The sequence below is a fragment of the Phocoena phocoena genome, chromosome 9, assembly GCF_963924675.1.
Source record: "Phocoena phocoena chromosome 9, mPhoPho1.1, whole genome shotgun sequence".
Lineage (NCBI taxonomy): Eukaryota > Metazoa > Chordata > Mammalia > Artiodactyla > Phocoenidae > Phocoena > Phocoena phocoena.
Window position 1 is genome coordinate 6,732,456 of NC_089227.1, and position 17,194 is coordinate 6,749,649.

The 17,194-nt window shown below is 38.9% G+C and overlaps 1 protein-coding gene across 1 annotated transcript in view; it reads left to right on the top strand.

The window, feature by feature from the left end:
• LANCL2 (LanC like glutathione S-transferase 2) overlaps positions 1–17,194 on the top strand; it is a 56,791-nt gene that overhangs the window by 27,873 nt on the left and 11,724 nt on the right. The window contains exons 3-6 of the mRNA XM_065883888.1: positions 8,089–8,296; positions 9,173–9,320; positions 10,664–10,810; positions 13,753–13,935. Of these exons, the coding sequence (XP_065739960.1) occupies positions 8,089–8,296; positions 9,173–9,320; positions 10,664–10,810; positions 13,753–13,935 (686 nt within the window). The remainder of the gene's footprint in view (positions 1–8,088; positions 8,297–9,172; positions 9,321–10,663; positions 10,811–13,752; positions 13,936–17,194) is intronic.

Consider the following 17,194-nt stretch of genomic DNA (forward strand, 5'->3'; position numbering starts at 1 on the left):
GTCTTTCTCCCCAAAGAACACTGATTTTGATAATTATACACAGATGAGAGTACCTTTCTGGGATCCAAGAGTCCAGTGGAGGAGTTACACAATACCATTGGGGGGGGGGCGGGGGGACACAAAACAAAAACTGAGATTGGACACATTGAAAAGGGTAAGAGGAAAATTTTCACTTCACCTGTGTCACCCCATCCCCAAGGTGGCACAGCTTAGTGCCAAGAGACACATTCAGCCTGAGGTTTCTCCTACAGGGGAAAGTGAGAACATGTGAATGAGTGCCCGGCTTCCCCAGCTATGTGGGAAGCTACAAAGGATACCCACTTCTTTCTCATCCCTTTCAGAATACAGAGGAGATCTTCATGACCAAGGGGCAAGGAAGGGCTGAGAGCATAGCAACCAGGGCTCAGAATTCAACAAGGGATGCAGGTCCACTAGCCACTTTGAGGACTCCATCTGGAAGCCTGCCTGTGTGCCACTGGGGACACCTCACCAGTGGATCCCCCAGTTAGCCCGTGGTTACCTCCAACGTTCTGCATTCCTCACCCACACACTGATCCACCCCATAGCTGTGTGAGCCCTTGAGGGCAGTGTGTGCAAACCTTAGTGGACAGTTAGCGAGCATGGGCAGAAAGCTGGCCCAACCCTGCAGAATTGGGAGAAGGCATAGACACTTGAGCATCCCTCACTGCCCTAGGAAAGCAAGCAGGAGACTGTCAGCACTCAGCCTGGCTTTGTGGAACCAGGAGAAGGCATACAGTCTTAAGAATTCTCCCCTAACAGGGAACAAAAAGTGTGGAGCAGGCATATCCATAGAGAAGGCCTGAGAAAGCCTGAGAATCTGTAATAAGGCTGACAGAAGACATTTCATCCCTGAAGGCTGTCAGTAAAGACTGGAGGAGGTGACTGTGTCTTCAAATGCTAAGACAGCAACACAAGACTTCAAGGAAAATGAAAGATCAAGGAAATATAACAGCACTAATAATTGATAATTTTATAATAAAATAATTTGCCAGTAACCACCCCCAAAGAAATGGAGGTTTATGGTGTGCCTGATAAAGAATTCAAATTAGAGGACTTCCCTGGTGGTCCACTCGTTAAGAATCCGCCTCCCAGTGCAGGGGACGTATTAATGAAGTCAGGAAAACCATACATAAACAAAACAAGTTTAAGAGAGAGAACCAAGAGCGAAGTATAGAGCTGAAGAAGCTAAATGCATGACATGCAAAGTGCAGTAGAGAGCAGCAGCAGAATGAATCAACAAGAAAAGAAATCTGTGAACTTGAAGGCAGGTCATTTGTAATTAACCAGTCAGCAGAAAAATGTAAAAAGAATGAATAAAAGTAACGAAAGCCTACATGAATTAAGGGACATAATCAAGTAAAGCAATTAATGCATTATAGGCGTCACAGAAGGAAAAACAGGGAGAAAGGGGCAGAAAGTTTATTTAAAGAAATAATGGCTGACAATTGTCCAAATCTGGGGAGAGAGTTAATGATGTCCATAATTTCCCATACAGACTCATCCCAAAGAGGACTTTACTGAGACACGTTATAATAAAACTGTCTAAAACCAAAGACGGAGAATTTCCAAAGCAGGAAATAAAAATCTACTTACGTACAAAGGAACCCCAAGAAAGCTATCAGAAGATTTCTCAGCAGAGACTTTACAGGCGAGGAGAAAGTGGATTGATGTATTCTAGGTACTTAAAAAAAAATGCCAACCAAAAATACTATATACCTGGCACACTGTCCTTCAGAAATGAAGGAGAAATACTTTCACAAGCACACAAAAGCTGAGGGAGTTCATCACAAGTAAACCTGCCTCACAAGAAATGTTGAAATGAGTTCTTCAAGCTGAAACAAAAGGATGCTAATTAGTAACATGAAAATATAAAACATACTGTTATAAGTATGTAGTCAAATCCAAATACTATAGTAATGTAATATGGTCATGTAGTGTTTAATTTTACTACAAAAGTTTTAACAGAAGTATTAAAATTAACTATAGCTACAATAATAATTTTTTACTGGGTATACAACATAAAATATGTAAATTTGTGCTGTCAGAAACATAAGATGTTGGGAGAGGGGAGGAGAGTTTTTGTACTAGCTTAAAATAGAACGTTGTAAGATGTTTTATGTAAATCTCATAGTAACTACAAAGCAAAAACCTGTAGTAGATATACAAGCAATTGTTAAAAAAAAAGAAAGGAATTGAAGCATACCAATAGAGAAGATCGTCAAATTGCAAGAGAAGACAGCTAGAGAGCAAGAAAGGAACTACGGAACAGCCAGAAAAATAATAAGATAGCATTCGTAAGTCCTTACATTATCCGTAAGTACTTTAAATCTAAATGGCTTAAATTCTCAAATCAAAGACAGAGTGGTTGAATGGATAAGAAAAACTGTGTGCTGCTTACAAGAGACTCATATCAGCTTTATGAACATAGGCTGAAAGTGAAGAGATGGGAAATTATATTCCATGCAACTAGAAACCAAAGTAGAGCAGGAGTAGGTATACTTATGTCAGAACAAATAGACTTTAACTTCCAAAACTTTAACAAGAAGCAAAGAAGGTCATTATACAATGATAAAGGAGTCAGTTCATCAAGAGAATATAACTGTTGTAAATATATACACACCTAAAAATATAGCGAATACTAACAGTTCTGAAGGGGAAAATATACAACAATGCAACAGTAATAGGGGATTTCAAGATCCCTCTTCCAACATCAGACAGGTCATCTGCATTATCAATAGGAAACGTTAGAATTGAGCTATGCGTTAGACCAAATGGATCTAACAGACGTATACAGAATATTGCATTCAGTAGCAGCAGAACACATTCTTCTCAAGTGCATACAGAACGTTCCTCAAGATGATCATGTGTTACAACTCAGAACAAGTCTCAACGAATTTAAGAAGATAGAAGTTATATCAAGTATCTTTTCCAGCCACAGTGGTAAGAAACTAGAAATCAGTAATAGTAGGAAAACTGGAAAATTCATAACTATGTGGATATTAAAACAGAAAGCTCCTGAACAACCAGTGGGTCAAAGAATAATCAAAGGAATAGCAAAACATATCTTGAAACAAATGACAATGAGAGCACAGCATATTAAAACTTAACAGGATGTAGCAGAAGCAGTTCTAAGAGGGAAGTACCTTGCAGTAAGCAACTACATTAAGAGAAAAGAAAGGTCTCAAAGAACCTAACTTTACACCTCAGGGAACTAGAAAAACAAGAACAAACTAAACCCAAAGATAGCAGAAAGGAGATAAGAAAGATCAGAACAGAAATAAGTGAAATAGAAACCAGAAAGCAGTGGAAAAGATCAGTGAAACTAAGAGTTGGTTTTTCAGTAAATAAACAAAATAGGCAATTTATCAAGCCTAGCTGAGAAAACGAGAGAGAAGATCCAAGTAAATAAAATCTGAAGTAAAAGAGAAGACATTATACTTGATACCACAGAAATACGAAGGATCATAAAACACTACAGTGAACAATTATAAGCCAGCAAATTGGATAACCCAGAAGAAATGGATCAGCTCCTAGAAACATACAGCCTACCAAAACCAAATCATAAAGAAACAGAAAATCTAAACAGACCAATAATGAGTAAAGAGATGGAATCAGTAATCAAAAGCCTCCCAACAAAAGCCTAGGACCTGATGATTTTACTGGTGAATTCTGTCAGACATTTAAAGAATTAATACCAGTCCCTCTCACACTGTTCCAAAAAAGCTGAAGGAAAGAAGAAAACTAAAGGTCAGTATCTCTGATGAACCACAGATACAAAAATCCTCAACAAAATACTAACAAACACAATTCAAGAGCACATTAAAAGAATACGCATGATCAGTGGGTTTTATCCCAGGGACGCTAGGATGTTTCAACATACACAAGTCAATAAATATGATACACAACATTTACAGAATGGAGGATAAAAATCATGATCATCTCAATAGATTCAGAAAAAGCATTTGATAATACTCAACATACTTTCATAATAAAAACTCTCAAATTTGGTACAGAAAGAATGTACCTCAACATCACAAAAGCAATATATGATAAGCCCACAGCTATCGTCATACTCAAGGATACTCGTACTCAGCTAACAATGCTCAGTGTTTCCTCTAAGATCTAGAACAAGACAAGGACGCTCAATCTTGCCACTTCCATTTAACATAGTACTGAAAATTCTAGGGGGGAGCAATTAAGGCCTGCCCCCAAATAAATAAATAGATAGATAGCATCCAAATCAGAAGAAGTAAAATTGCTTCTGCTTGCAGATGACATAATCTTATATGTAAAGAACCCTGAAGATCCACCAAAAAAATTTGTTAGAACTGATAAATTCAACAAAGTTGCAGTATATAAAATCAATATACAAAAATCAGTTTTCTGTACATTAACAACAAACTATTGAAGAGAGAAACTAAGAAAACAATTCTGTTTACAATAGCGTGAAAGAACAATACTTAGGAATACATTTAATCAAAGAGGTAAAAGACCTGTATACTGAAAATTATAACACATTGATGAAAGGAATTGAAGCAGCTGCAAATAAATGGAAAAATATTCTTTGTTCTTGGATTGGAAGCATTAATGTTGTTAAGATATCCATAGTACCCAAAGTGATCTATAGATTTAATACGGTCTTTATCAAAATTCTAATGGTATTTTTCAGAGGAATTGGAAATCAGTCCTACAATTCATATAGAATTACAAAAGACCGAGAATAGCCAAAGCAATCTTGAGAAAGAAGAATAAAGCTGGTGGCATTACACTTCCTGATTTTAAAGTATATTATAAAGGTATAGTAATCAAAGCAATATGTCACTGGCATAAAAACAGACACAGAGACCAATGGAACAGAGTAGAGAGCCCAGGAGGAAATCCATGCATAAATGGTTCATTAATTCTTGACAAAGAAACCAAGAACACACAGTGGGGAAAATTGCCTCTTCAATAAATGGTGAAAACTAGATTGCCACGTGCAAAAGAATCAAACTGGATCCCTATCTTACACCACTCTCAAAAATTAACTCAAAATGGATTAAAGACTTAAATATGTAAGGCCTGAAACCATGAAGCTCCTAGAAGAAAACAAAGGAAAACTCCTTGGGTCTTCGCAATGACTTTTTGGATATGACACCAACGGCACAGGCAATAAAATAAAAAAATAAGCAAGCAGGAGTAGGTCAAGCTAAAAAGTTTCTGCACTGCAAGGGAAACAGTTGAAATGAAAAGGAAGCTTTATAGAACAGGAGAAAATGTTTGCAAGCCATATATCTGCTAAGAGGTTAGTAGCCAAAGTATATTGGGAACTTACATAACACAATAGCAAAAAATAAATAATCAATTAAAATATGGGCAAAGGACCTGAGTGGACATTTTTCCAAAGAAGACATACATATGGCTGGCACATATATGAAAAAGTGTTCAACGTCACTAGTTATCAGCAAAGTGGAAATCAAAACCGCAGATGTCACCTCACACCTATTAGGAAGGCTTTTGTCAAAAAGACGAGAGAACAAGTGTTGGTGAGGGTGTGGAGAAGAGGGGACCCTAGTATATGGTGGGAACATAAATTGGTGCAGCCACTATGCAAAACAGTATGGAGGTTCCTCAGAAAACTAAAAATAGAACCATATAATCCAGCAGTCTCACTTCTGGGGAAGTCAGTATCTCAGAGACATCTGCACCCCCATGTTTATAGCAGCATTACTAACAATAGCCAAGATATGGGAGCAACTAATATCCATCCATCCTTGAATGGATAAAGAAGTCGTGATCGATTGATTGATCTCTCTAACTATATCTAATGGAATGTTATGCTGTCTATGAATGGAATGTTCAGCCACAAGAAAAAGTGAAATCCTGTCATTTTTGACAATATGGATGGTCCTAGGGGGTATTATGCTAAATGAAAAGCCTGACAGAGAAGGGCACAAACTGTATGATCTCACATACATATTAATTCTAAAACAAACAAACAAAATGTCAAACTCATGGAAACAATAGAATGGTGATTACCAGGGGTTGTGTGGTTGGGGAAATGGTGGTCAAAGGGCATAAGCCTTCAGTTATAAGATATACCAGTTCTATAGATCTGATGTACAACCTGGGACTATATTGTATACTTGTAATTTGTTTACTTGTGATCTGCTAAGAGAGTAGATTTTAAGCATTTTTATACATACACACAGTGTATTGTATACTTGTTTACTTGTAATCTGCTAAGAGAGTAGATTTTAAGCATTCTTATACACACACACACACACACACACACACACACAAAATGATAACTGTGTGATCGATGTGTTAACCTGATTGTGGTAATATTTCCACATTGTATGTCAAATCATCCTGTTGTACACTTTAATATATACAGTTTTGTCAATTATACCTCAATAAAATGGGAAAAAGAAACAATAAACTAATAAAAAGAGACAATTTTTTTTAAAGAACAGGAAATCTCAGTGCTCCTCTTACAGTGTTTTAGAGAATAGGAAAATAAGGAATACGTCCCATTGTTTTATGAAGCAAGGTTAATACCGGTACCAAAACTGATACAAAGATCTACCAAAAAGAAAAAACACAGCTCAGTCTCACTAAGTATTAATTTTGATAGTTATGATGCTGTTTTGGCTTGTAAGAAAAGGTTCATATATTTTAGATTTTCATACTGAAGTATTCAGGGGCAGAATGTCATGATGACTTTTTTTTTTTTATACTTTATCCATCATCATTTACTTTAAAATACTTAAGCTTTGAATGTGTATAACCATAGGTTTTTAGGTTCACAGGTTGACCAGATCATCATCCTATTTTTAGGGGTTTCTGAGTCAATCATGAAGTACTTGTAAACCTTTTATAGTGATTATTATGTTTGAAATTTGTAGGTATTTAACTTCTAACTTGTTTTCTATATGTTTATCATTTCAATTATTTGAATACAGAAGACACTCAAGGAGGTCATAAGCAATTCATATGGAAGGATTTTTTTCAGGGCTTACAAATATGCTACTTTTATATCTGTTTGACTTAATGTCTTTAAAAGAAAAAATGGATAATGACAAAAGGACTTCTCAAAAAATATATGTAGGTGTTAAGAATTATTTTGAAAGGCAAGTAGGATACCCTGAATAGGAGAATTAAAGAAGAAGCTACCTATTTAGAGAAATTTGAAAAGCAAAATGAAAAATATTAAAAGTGAGAGTAGGATATCAGACAAAGAACAGAATATTAGAGAACCTCAATTCAAACATTAATAGATTTTTTTGCCTTTTCACCATCATATCATTTCTTTAAGTATTTTTTCCTACAGTATACTTTATTAGGTATATATTTATACAGATTCCTTTATTACTTATCTGTCACATTGACTTCTTGAGCCCAGGAATAATAGCATGCTTCTTTTAGAAGTCATATAGGTCATCCTCCATAGATTTTCAGAAAAAGACCCCTCTCTGGTTCCCTTGAGTAACCAGCTCTGTTCTTTAATCTAAAGTCGGAAGTTTGGATAGGTATGTCTTTGGAATTCACTACCTTACTCTGTGTCATGTAGCTGTTCTATAAACGGTGAGTTGACTCACTGGTTGGTTGGTCACTAAAGAAAATTGAAAAATTGTGAGAAATAAATAAATTAGAAAGAAGATGGTATAAAACTCAGAAGAGCAATCATGTAATTTGGCATAAGATAGGAGGACATTATTATATGAGAAGTAAGAAGAAAAGGATCCAGATTAGCTTATAATACAAAGGAGAATAAGTACAACCTGGAAATGAATGAAAATTAAAGGGGAATGAGTGGGAAGTCTTGTATTTCCCTTATCTAGGAGGTAGTGAATCATTGTGTCAGAACAGTTAGCAACATTTTCACTTGCTTGCAATTTTTTCTACACTGGGTTCTTTTTTTTCCCCATTTTTAAGAAACATATCGTGTAATTTGTTTGATGTTACTCCTTCAGAAACGTAGGCTTTATGTAGGTTGTTCACGTAATCATGAAATAATGTCCTGACAGTAAAAAGGAAAGACAATAATGCTTTTCTTTTGCGGGGGGGTGGTGGTGATTGTTCCAGGCATAGCCCTTTTGTACCTGCAGTTGTATCGGGTCACATGCGACCAGACCTATCTGCTCAGATCCCTGGATTACGTAAAGAGAACACTTCGGAATCTGAATGGCCGGAGGGTCACTTTCCTCTGTGGAGATGCTGGGCCCTTGGCCGTCGGAGCTGTGGTATATCATAAACTCAGAAGTGATTACGAATCCCAGGAATGCATCACAAAGTGAGTTTTTACAACTGGAAGTATTTTCTCCAAATTCTCAGTCTTGATGTAGAAAGAAACTCAAAAAACGAAAAAGAATTTATCTTTTAATTCACCTGCTCTTGCAGACAGTTCTCTCCAATAAGCCAAGAGTTTGTAGTTTAATCTTGAGCGTAATGGTGGGATTGTATGCTACCTTTCTATCCAAGCATGCGTTTGCCTTAATTTGAGGGAGGAATAAACATGTTTTTACCTAAATAATTTTTGGTTGCCTTCAATGCATGAAAATTACCTTATATGCCTTAGATTCTCTATAATAACTGTTATTTTTAGGTTCAATTGTTAGGAAACAATTAGAGAATGTAAGCTTTTATGGTACCTTTTGGTTTATATTCTCTTTTGAAGCAGCAGAAATCAGAGCTCTTGGCCATGGTCTGGTGGAGTGTCTGGCAGGTGCTGGTCGGTTAATGTTTGTTAAAGATGGGGTGACTCAAGCTAATTTTCAAGTATTGGCTACATTTTAGTAACATTTTTGTTAAAATTTGAAATCACTTTCTTGTAATTCTGGATTACAGAATTGAGTATCTTCTCGTATATGGTTTAGAGTATCTTCTCTTATGTGCATATATCCTATACATTTTAGATATAAATGTAGAACTTTTGAACAGCAAGGTGTTTTATCATTCGTGTTGATGATATCTGAGAGAGAAGTTTTTGTTTGGTTTTGTAGTGGGGAAGTTTTCGTTGTTTTCCCTCTTTTTTGGTATTTTTAAAAATTAGTTTTAAATTAAAAATAGTAACAGATGGTTCCTAAAGTGACAGGGTTCCTTGCAGTTTCAGGAAGAGGTATGTTAGACATTCTCTCTCTGGGAAAGCAGGATGTTTCTTGTTGGGTAGACTTTTGCAGCTCCAGAGAGCCATCGTCTGCCGAGATTCAGACCTTCCCGACGAGCTGCTTCAGGGCCGGGCAGGCTATCTGTACGCCTTACTCTACGTGAGCACGGAGATGGGGCCGGGCGCCGTGTGTGGGTCAGCTGTCAAAGAGGTACTGTGGGGTCCCGCCCCGGGGCGTCCTCTCCTGTCTGCCACGCAGCCTGTCTGCTAGCAGAAACTTGCAGTAGTGGCTGGACTCTGCTTCTAGGTAGGAGTAACTTCCCAAGGCCACTCATAAAATTAATAAATTGCTCCTTTTTTCTCTTCCAGGGATGTTTTTAAAAAAACTTTAGGTCTGTATTAATTTAGCTGTCTTTACTAGAATCAAACAGCAGCATCAGGAAGATAGAATGTTTATTTCTCTTTCAGGAGGTATCAGAACTGGTAGGCAAACCAGGCAAATATGGCTAGGCACCAGCTTCTGTCTTGTTCTGCCTTATCCCAGGACCGTGCCCTTATGTGCACGACCACAGCTCGCTGAGCGCCCCCAGCCCAGGGGACGGTGAGGAAGTGGGAGACGAGCAGCTTCCTTTTCAAGCCTGAGAACTAGAAGTTGCCCACCTCACTTCTGCTCCCATCCCACTTCCAGAACTCAGTCAGATGACCGCGTCCAGCTGTTTGTATCTCTGAGGCCAGATGCCTCGCTAAAACTTGGGGCACTGTTACCAAAAGTGTGAGGGGAGAGAGGATATGAGGAAGCAATTACTGTCTTTCCGCATAGTCATTCTAAAGTCCTGCAACAGACCCCACTTCCTCAGCCTTTCGTAAATAAAGCCAGTTCCTCCAGCCTTGGGAGATGTACAGTTATCCTTCAGTACCTGTTAGGGATTGGTTCCAGGACCCCCCTTGGATACTAGAAGGCCGGGATGCTGAAGTCCCTTGTATAAAGTGGTATAGTATTTGCATATAAATTGTGCACATCGTCCCATGTACTTTAAATCATCTCTAGATTACTTAGAATACCTAACACCATGCAAATGCTGGGTAAAAGGTTGTGCACGTGCAGCAAATTCAAGCTTTGCTTCTTGGAACTTTCTGGAATGTTTTTTTACCAGTATTTTTGACCTGAGGTTGGTGAACCCATGGGTGTGAAACCCGCAGCAAATATGGAGGGCCGACTGTACTTGCCAGTGTTTGGGGGAAAACATTGAAGCTACAAAGCAACTAAGTCTAGGATAGTTTTTATTGGAAGTTTGTCCAGGTTCTAGTAAACTGTTCATGGAAAGACCTTTTGATCTCTTGGTTCTACTTCTTAGTATCTTTTTCTACTCTGAGATTGTCTTCTGGTTTCTCTCTGCCTGTATGTATTTATAAAATAAAGATAACAGTGTTGGCTACTAACTGCTTAAAGATTTTTAGAATAAGTAATCTATATAAAGACATGTTATTGTTAATTAGACTAAAACAGATTACATGTAAGTGTTTTAGACTTACGCTATCTCATTATGTCTGTAGGTAGTCGATGCTATTATTGAATCGGGCAAGGCTTTGTCAAGGGAAGAAAAGAAGGCTGAGCGCTGTCCCCTGTTGTATCAGTGGCACAGGAAGCAGTATGTTGGAGCAGCGCATGGCATGGCCGGAATCTACTACATGTTAATGCAGGTGAGTGAAACTCTGGAATGCTAGTGCAGTGACCGTATTATAAAATTCTAGATCAAATCGGAAATGTGTACTGAAATTTTACTACAAACCAAGCAGGCTGAAATGAAATAAGGATCCTGCTTTGAACCATGGATCCCCAAGCAGTGGCCTCCTGAGAGCAAATTCTGTGTGCAGTTACGTGTTGGATTAGTTGTCTGTGGCCCACACTTTCTTTCTGTCCATGTCCTCCTGCTCTTTTAATAGGGGAAAACCTTCAGGGAGCAGAGAGGGCTTCCAGAATGCAGACTAGGGCAGAGACTTCCTATCAGTTGTGTTCAAAATTTAACTAGTTTATTGCTGCGGTTATGATTTTGTCTCTGAATCATCCCTGGCATCTGCTGAATTCAGTACTGACTCTTGCGTCAGGCAGTCAAAGACCTCACCCCAAATATTGCTTCAGCCTGCTTCCAGCCTTATGGCCTGTGGGTCCCTCTTCCGCTCTGTATGCAGCCTGCAGGCAGCCCTCGGCGACGCTGCGGGTTCAGTCCCAGACTGCTGCAGTAAAGCACAACGTCGCAGTGAAGCAAGGCTACGCTGTGGTCTGTTAAGCGTGCAATAGCATTGTCTAAAAAAGTGTACTTACCTGAAATTCAAAATATTCTGTTGCTAAAAAACGCTTCACCATCATCTGAGCCTTCAGTGAGTTGTAATCTTTTTGCAATAGTAAGATCAAAGATCACAGATCACCATTACAGACATAACAATGAAAAAGTTCGAAATATTGTGAGAATTACCAAAATGTTTCAGAGATACAAAATGTGCGAATGCTATTGGGAGAATGGTGCTGCAAGCCTTCAATTTTCAAAAACCGCAAGTGCAGCACGGTAAAGCAAAGAACAGCAAAACAAGGTCCGGCTGTGCCTCTTGTTTGTTTGTTTTTTTCCCCCAATCAAGCCTTTATTTATTCTACTACACCCATAACAGAGTACTTCATAAATTTATTCAAAATTGCAACGCTAGTAAGTCAAGGAGCATGGATTAGAGTTTAGATCTTTTTAACTAAAAGCCCGTGTATTCCTGCTTTAAATTTTCACTTACAAATTCCTGTTTTATTTTTACATGTTGCATCGTGCTGCCCCTCACTAAGGGCAAACAGGAGATTCCTGTCTGCGCAGGACTAGAACTCCCTTCTCTGGTGATTAGTAGGTGTCCTGGGTTATCCTTGTAGAAAGTAAAACACGTAGGTATTCCAATTTGTGAATCTAGGTGCAGACATGTTTCCAAAATAATCAATTCCGTGTCTCATTTTAAAATGGCAGTGTTGTTCTAGACAGTTGGTAGATTGTCCGTTTTTCTCTGTTTTCCCAGAAAAAGGTTTTAAGTGGCTTTTGAACCCTGTTTTAAAAGTGATCATACCTTTAAGGGAAACATAATCATATGAGAATCGCACCAATAAAAAATAATTTAGATTTAGGAGTTCAGTTTAATTTTGCTAGATACTGGCGGGTTCTTTGAGAGAATCAGGAATCATAAAATTTACAGCTCATCTGCTTTTAAAGTGAAGAATGTGGAAACACTCTTTCGTGAGGATCCTATTTAGAAACTGGTGTCAGCGTTCTCCTGGTGGATAGCAGCGGTGTGCGAGAGCTGGGCTCACGAGGCCAGCCGCACACGCCGCTCCCCAGCGGTGCCGGCCTAGCTGTGCGGGGGCTCCATGTGTGGTTTCATCTGGACAGCTGTCAGAACGACATACACAAGAACTTTCAAAATATCACTTAAAGGGAACTCCGCTCTCACGATGAAGAATAAAAGCACAGTTCTCCTCTGGAAAAATCATTTCAAAACCTCAAGGAAAACAGAAAACAGACACCCAGCTTCTCTGATGAGACTCGGAGACTTCTGGAGCCCTGTGCGACAAGTGGACTGAGAACAGACGAAGGAACGAAGGAACGGCAGGGGACCCGACGGGACAGGGATGCCCGCACAAGGTGCTTGAGGAGGAGGATGCCAGCAAGAAGCCAGCCAGGTGTCCTGCAGGACCCTGCACTCGGGAGCTTGCGGTGCCCTCGGTGTCGGCGCCACACGTGTGATCAGGCGGGAGTGAGGTCTGGGCTGCAGGGGAGCTTCTTTGGAAATCCTTGTGCGGCCCAGCTGGACCTGTGCAGTGAGATCACTGTGCAGGGTGAGGTGACTGCAGGAAACAGTATGTGGTCTGGAGCAGTCAAACCAGTTCTTCTGACTCCAGAAAAGCAGGTGGAGAGGAGAGTGGAAGTGGAGCACAGACCTGAAAGTGGGGCTTGGTGACTGTCCACACGGTCAGCGGGAGACCTCCCTGCTGCCACAGCCAGCCTTGCACCAGCACCTTTACCCGCCCCAGCCAGCAACACGGCCACCACCTCACCTGGGGGAGTGAAGTCTCTCTTTTGGAGAAACAGCTCAGATAAAAGATGTGTAGGTATAGGTATATGGAAGTCCCCATTAAAAAAGGTGGCTAGCTGTCTGTGGTGGTTAATTGTATGTGTTCACTTGACTGGGCTGCCATTGCCCAGCTATTTGGTCAAACATTATTCTGGGTGTGTCTGTGAGGGAGTTTGGGTGATACTTACATTTAAACAGGTGGACTTGTAGTAAAGCAGTTTGCTCTCCGCTTGTGGGTGGGCCTCATCCAGTCAGTTGCATTGTGGGTAGCCCTCATCCAGTCAGTTGCCTCCCCCGAGCAAGAGGGAATTCCCCAAGGGGGGATGGCCATCAGTTTCATGCACAGCATTGGAAAGGGTTGATGCAAAGGTCTGCCCAGGCCTTAAGTAACCAGAGAAGTGGATTAATTCTAATTTTATGTGTTCCTCAGTATTCTGGGTAATCGATGCTTAACTATATTAGCCACAATGCAGAGGTTTAAAGAAAAAGAAAAAAAAAGCTTATGGAAACATAAATGAAATGTTTTATTTTTGTTTGTTTAAAAGCCAGCAGCAAAAGTGGACCAAGAAACCTTGACAGAAATGGTGAAACCTAGTATTGACTATATGCGCCACAAAAGATTCCGATCTGGGAATTATCCGTCATCTCTAAGCAATGAGACAGACCGACTGGTGCACTGGTGTCACGGGGCCCCCGGTGTCATCCACACGCTCATGCAGGCGTACAAGGTCAGTGCTGCAGGGCGTGTCCTTAGCACCCGATGTGCACAGACACGGTTTCCACCGCCAAGTTTTCAGTTTGGTTTTGGTAGGCACATTTGCTTGCAAACTAAAAGCATTTTAGAGTTAATATTTTTACTAGTAAACAGAAAGTCTTTTTATTTCACTGTTCATCACCACTATAATCAGAGTTGTAAGTATATGTGTGTGTTTTACCAGGGATTATATTCATGTGTAAAAGAAAACCTAGATGACATAAGTGTGAATATCCAATAAGGCAGGAGGCAGTATTATAACCAAAATGCTTTTTATTTGCCTTCACATCATTTGATTTCCTTGCTTGAATAAGCCTTTATTGCCGGGTGATGATGATTCAGGAGCTTTTAAATTTGAGTTTTAAATTATTATAAAATTATTTACAAAAGATCGATGTGGCATTCAAATTTTTACACATATGAGGTATTATTGGAAATTAGGCAGTACCTTTACTGATGAATTGTAGTAGACTCTGTAGATCTATCTGGGCACAGTATTAAGAATACTGTTGATTTCTCCCCTGGACTTAGAATTATCATGTAAGTTGAAAGCAAACAATTCTTCTTTTGCAATTTTGTTTTTCTTTTAATGCATCTTTGTTTGTAATAGTTGATGTTGGAGATTGTTGCTTATATACCAGAGTATACAGATGGAACCACAGTGATTAATCTTAGTGTTTTGGCAAGGTCTCTTAGTTTTGCAGAAATAGGCTTACTGGAGCAGAATTCACATGTCTACCTGGAAATTACAGAAGAACTGGTCCCTGAATCAATTTTATTTTCCTTTTGTCATTAACTGTAATAAATTATTTAGAAAAATTGTGGGGAATTAACCTTTCATCAGTCCTTCAGGAGCGCTTAGGAAGGCATAAGGTGTTCAAGTATTTTAAAATATATTAATATCTTTCACAAATAAAACTATAATTTGAGTCCAGATTCACACTAAGTTTGTCTTCCCTTCCTATAGATGCTAATCACATTTCACGTAGGGTATATACTCTTCTTGGTATGAACATGTGTTATTCGCAGTTATGTAGTATTGTAGATGGTCTTGGAAAAAATGTCAAGATTTTTAACAATATTTCTGTGCTGTATTAGGAATTTTGTTACTTGCAAATGATTTCCTAACAATTACGTTTGTGGACCTCATAGCTGGACTCCATTCTGATGAATAGTTAAACGATCAGTTCTTCATTATCTGACAGTAAATTACAGGTTACGGTAACAAATCCTACCACCTTCTAACCACACATTTAGGCCCTAGGGCTTTAGCAGTTTGTGTGGACTCAGCCACTAATAAACAAATGCTAGCGTTGGTCAAATAAAATTATATTTGGAAAAGTCAATATGTTGCCCAGGAAAACTAGGCAAGTCATACCAAAGTGATATCAAAGTAATCCTTTGATTCTGGGCCAGATGTGTGAAACAACCATACCTTCGCCTCCTGCACCCACAAGCCTGCTCTGAAATTCCCACAGTAGACCTGGGTTAGAATGCGTCCTCACGGTCGACTCTTCACTGTCCATCAGAAAATGTTTTCATATGAATTATTTTCCAAAAGCTCATTTGTAAGTTGATTATTTCTAACATGGAATGTCTTTCTAGGTGGTGTATATCAGGATCACCTGGAGAGATTCTTTTCAAGCTATGTTTTCTTTCCTTCTTCCTCAAGATTCTGGTACCTTCCTAACATTAAGCATCATTTATGAACGTACCACAGTTTATGCCTTTGTTTTTCAGTTGTTTCTAGTTTTTTGCTATTGTGAATAAGCTATAGTGAACATTCTTGTACAGATCTTTTTTGTAGGCATATGTTTGCATTTCTTTGGGGCTAATAACTAGGAGTAGAATTGCTTGATCAGAAGGTAGCTTTTTTAGTTTCATAAGACACTGCCAGACCTTTTCTCAAAGGGCTGTACCGGTTTACATTCCATCTGCAGTGTAAACAGTTCCAGTCGCTCCGCTTCTCTGCTAACACTTGGTGTTGAAAGGCATCTTGATTTTATTCCGGTGGGTGTTTCATTGTGGCTTTAATTTGTGCCTTCCTGATGGTTAATGATGTCGAGCAATTTTGCTTGTGCTCATGGGTTGTTTGTACAGTTGACCCTTGAACAACATGGGTTTGAACTGCGTGGGGCCACTTATACATGGATTTTTTCAGTAAATACAGTACTGTGGTACCACACGGTATGCAGTGTGGTGAATACGGGGATGCAGAATGGCATACAGAGAGAGCCCATTGTAAAGTTACGCGAGGGTTTTCAACAAGGTGGGGGCCGGCACCCCAACCCCCATGGTGTTCAAGGGTCAACTGTGTATCTTTGCTGAGTGTCTGTTCATACCTTTTACCCACACTGTTTTATGTATTTATTGTTTTCCTTTTATTATGGAGTCATAAAACTTCTTCCTATGTTCTGGTTGTAAGTCCTTTTGTCAGATACGTTTTGGAAATAATTTCTCCCAGTCTGTAGTTGGCCTGATCATGTTCTTTATGGCATCTTCTAATGAATAGAGTTTTAAATTCTGGTAAAATCTGCCTTATCAGTGTGTTTTTTGTAATGGCAACTACTTTCTGTATCTTGTCTGAGAAATTTTACTTACTCCCAGGTTATACAGATAGTATTCTCCTACATGCTTCATGGATTTAGATTTTACGTTGAGAACTGTCTCAAGTTAAGTTTTGTATATTATATTATGTGAAGCAAGGAGTGAAGAACTTTTTTTAACCATAGGAGTATCTGATTGTTCCCACATCATTTGATTTCCCCATTGATTGATTTGGTACCCGTAGAGGCACTAGTTCAAAAGTCAGATGACCTAGTAAGTGTAGGTTTATTTCTGGGCTCTCTGTTCTGTTTCTTTGGCTTCTTTATCTGTCACTGTGATACCGTGCTGTTTGGATTACTTCAGCTTTACTCTAAGTTTTGACATCAGGTAATTTAAGACTTCAGCTTTGTTCTTCTTTTTCAAAATTGCTTTAAATATTCTAGATCCTTTGCATTCCCATGTAAGTTTTAGAAATCAGTTTGTCAGCAAAAGAGGCCTAGTGGGATTATGACTGAGATTGCATTCAATCTGTAGAACAGTTTTGGTAGAATTGATACCAATATTGAGTGTTCTTATGCCCAAATATGGTATATCTCTCCACTTTTTACATTTTCTTTCATTTATGTCAGCAATGTTTTATAGTTTTTGATGTCTTTATATTTAAAGTGTGTGTCTTCATAGTTGGG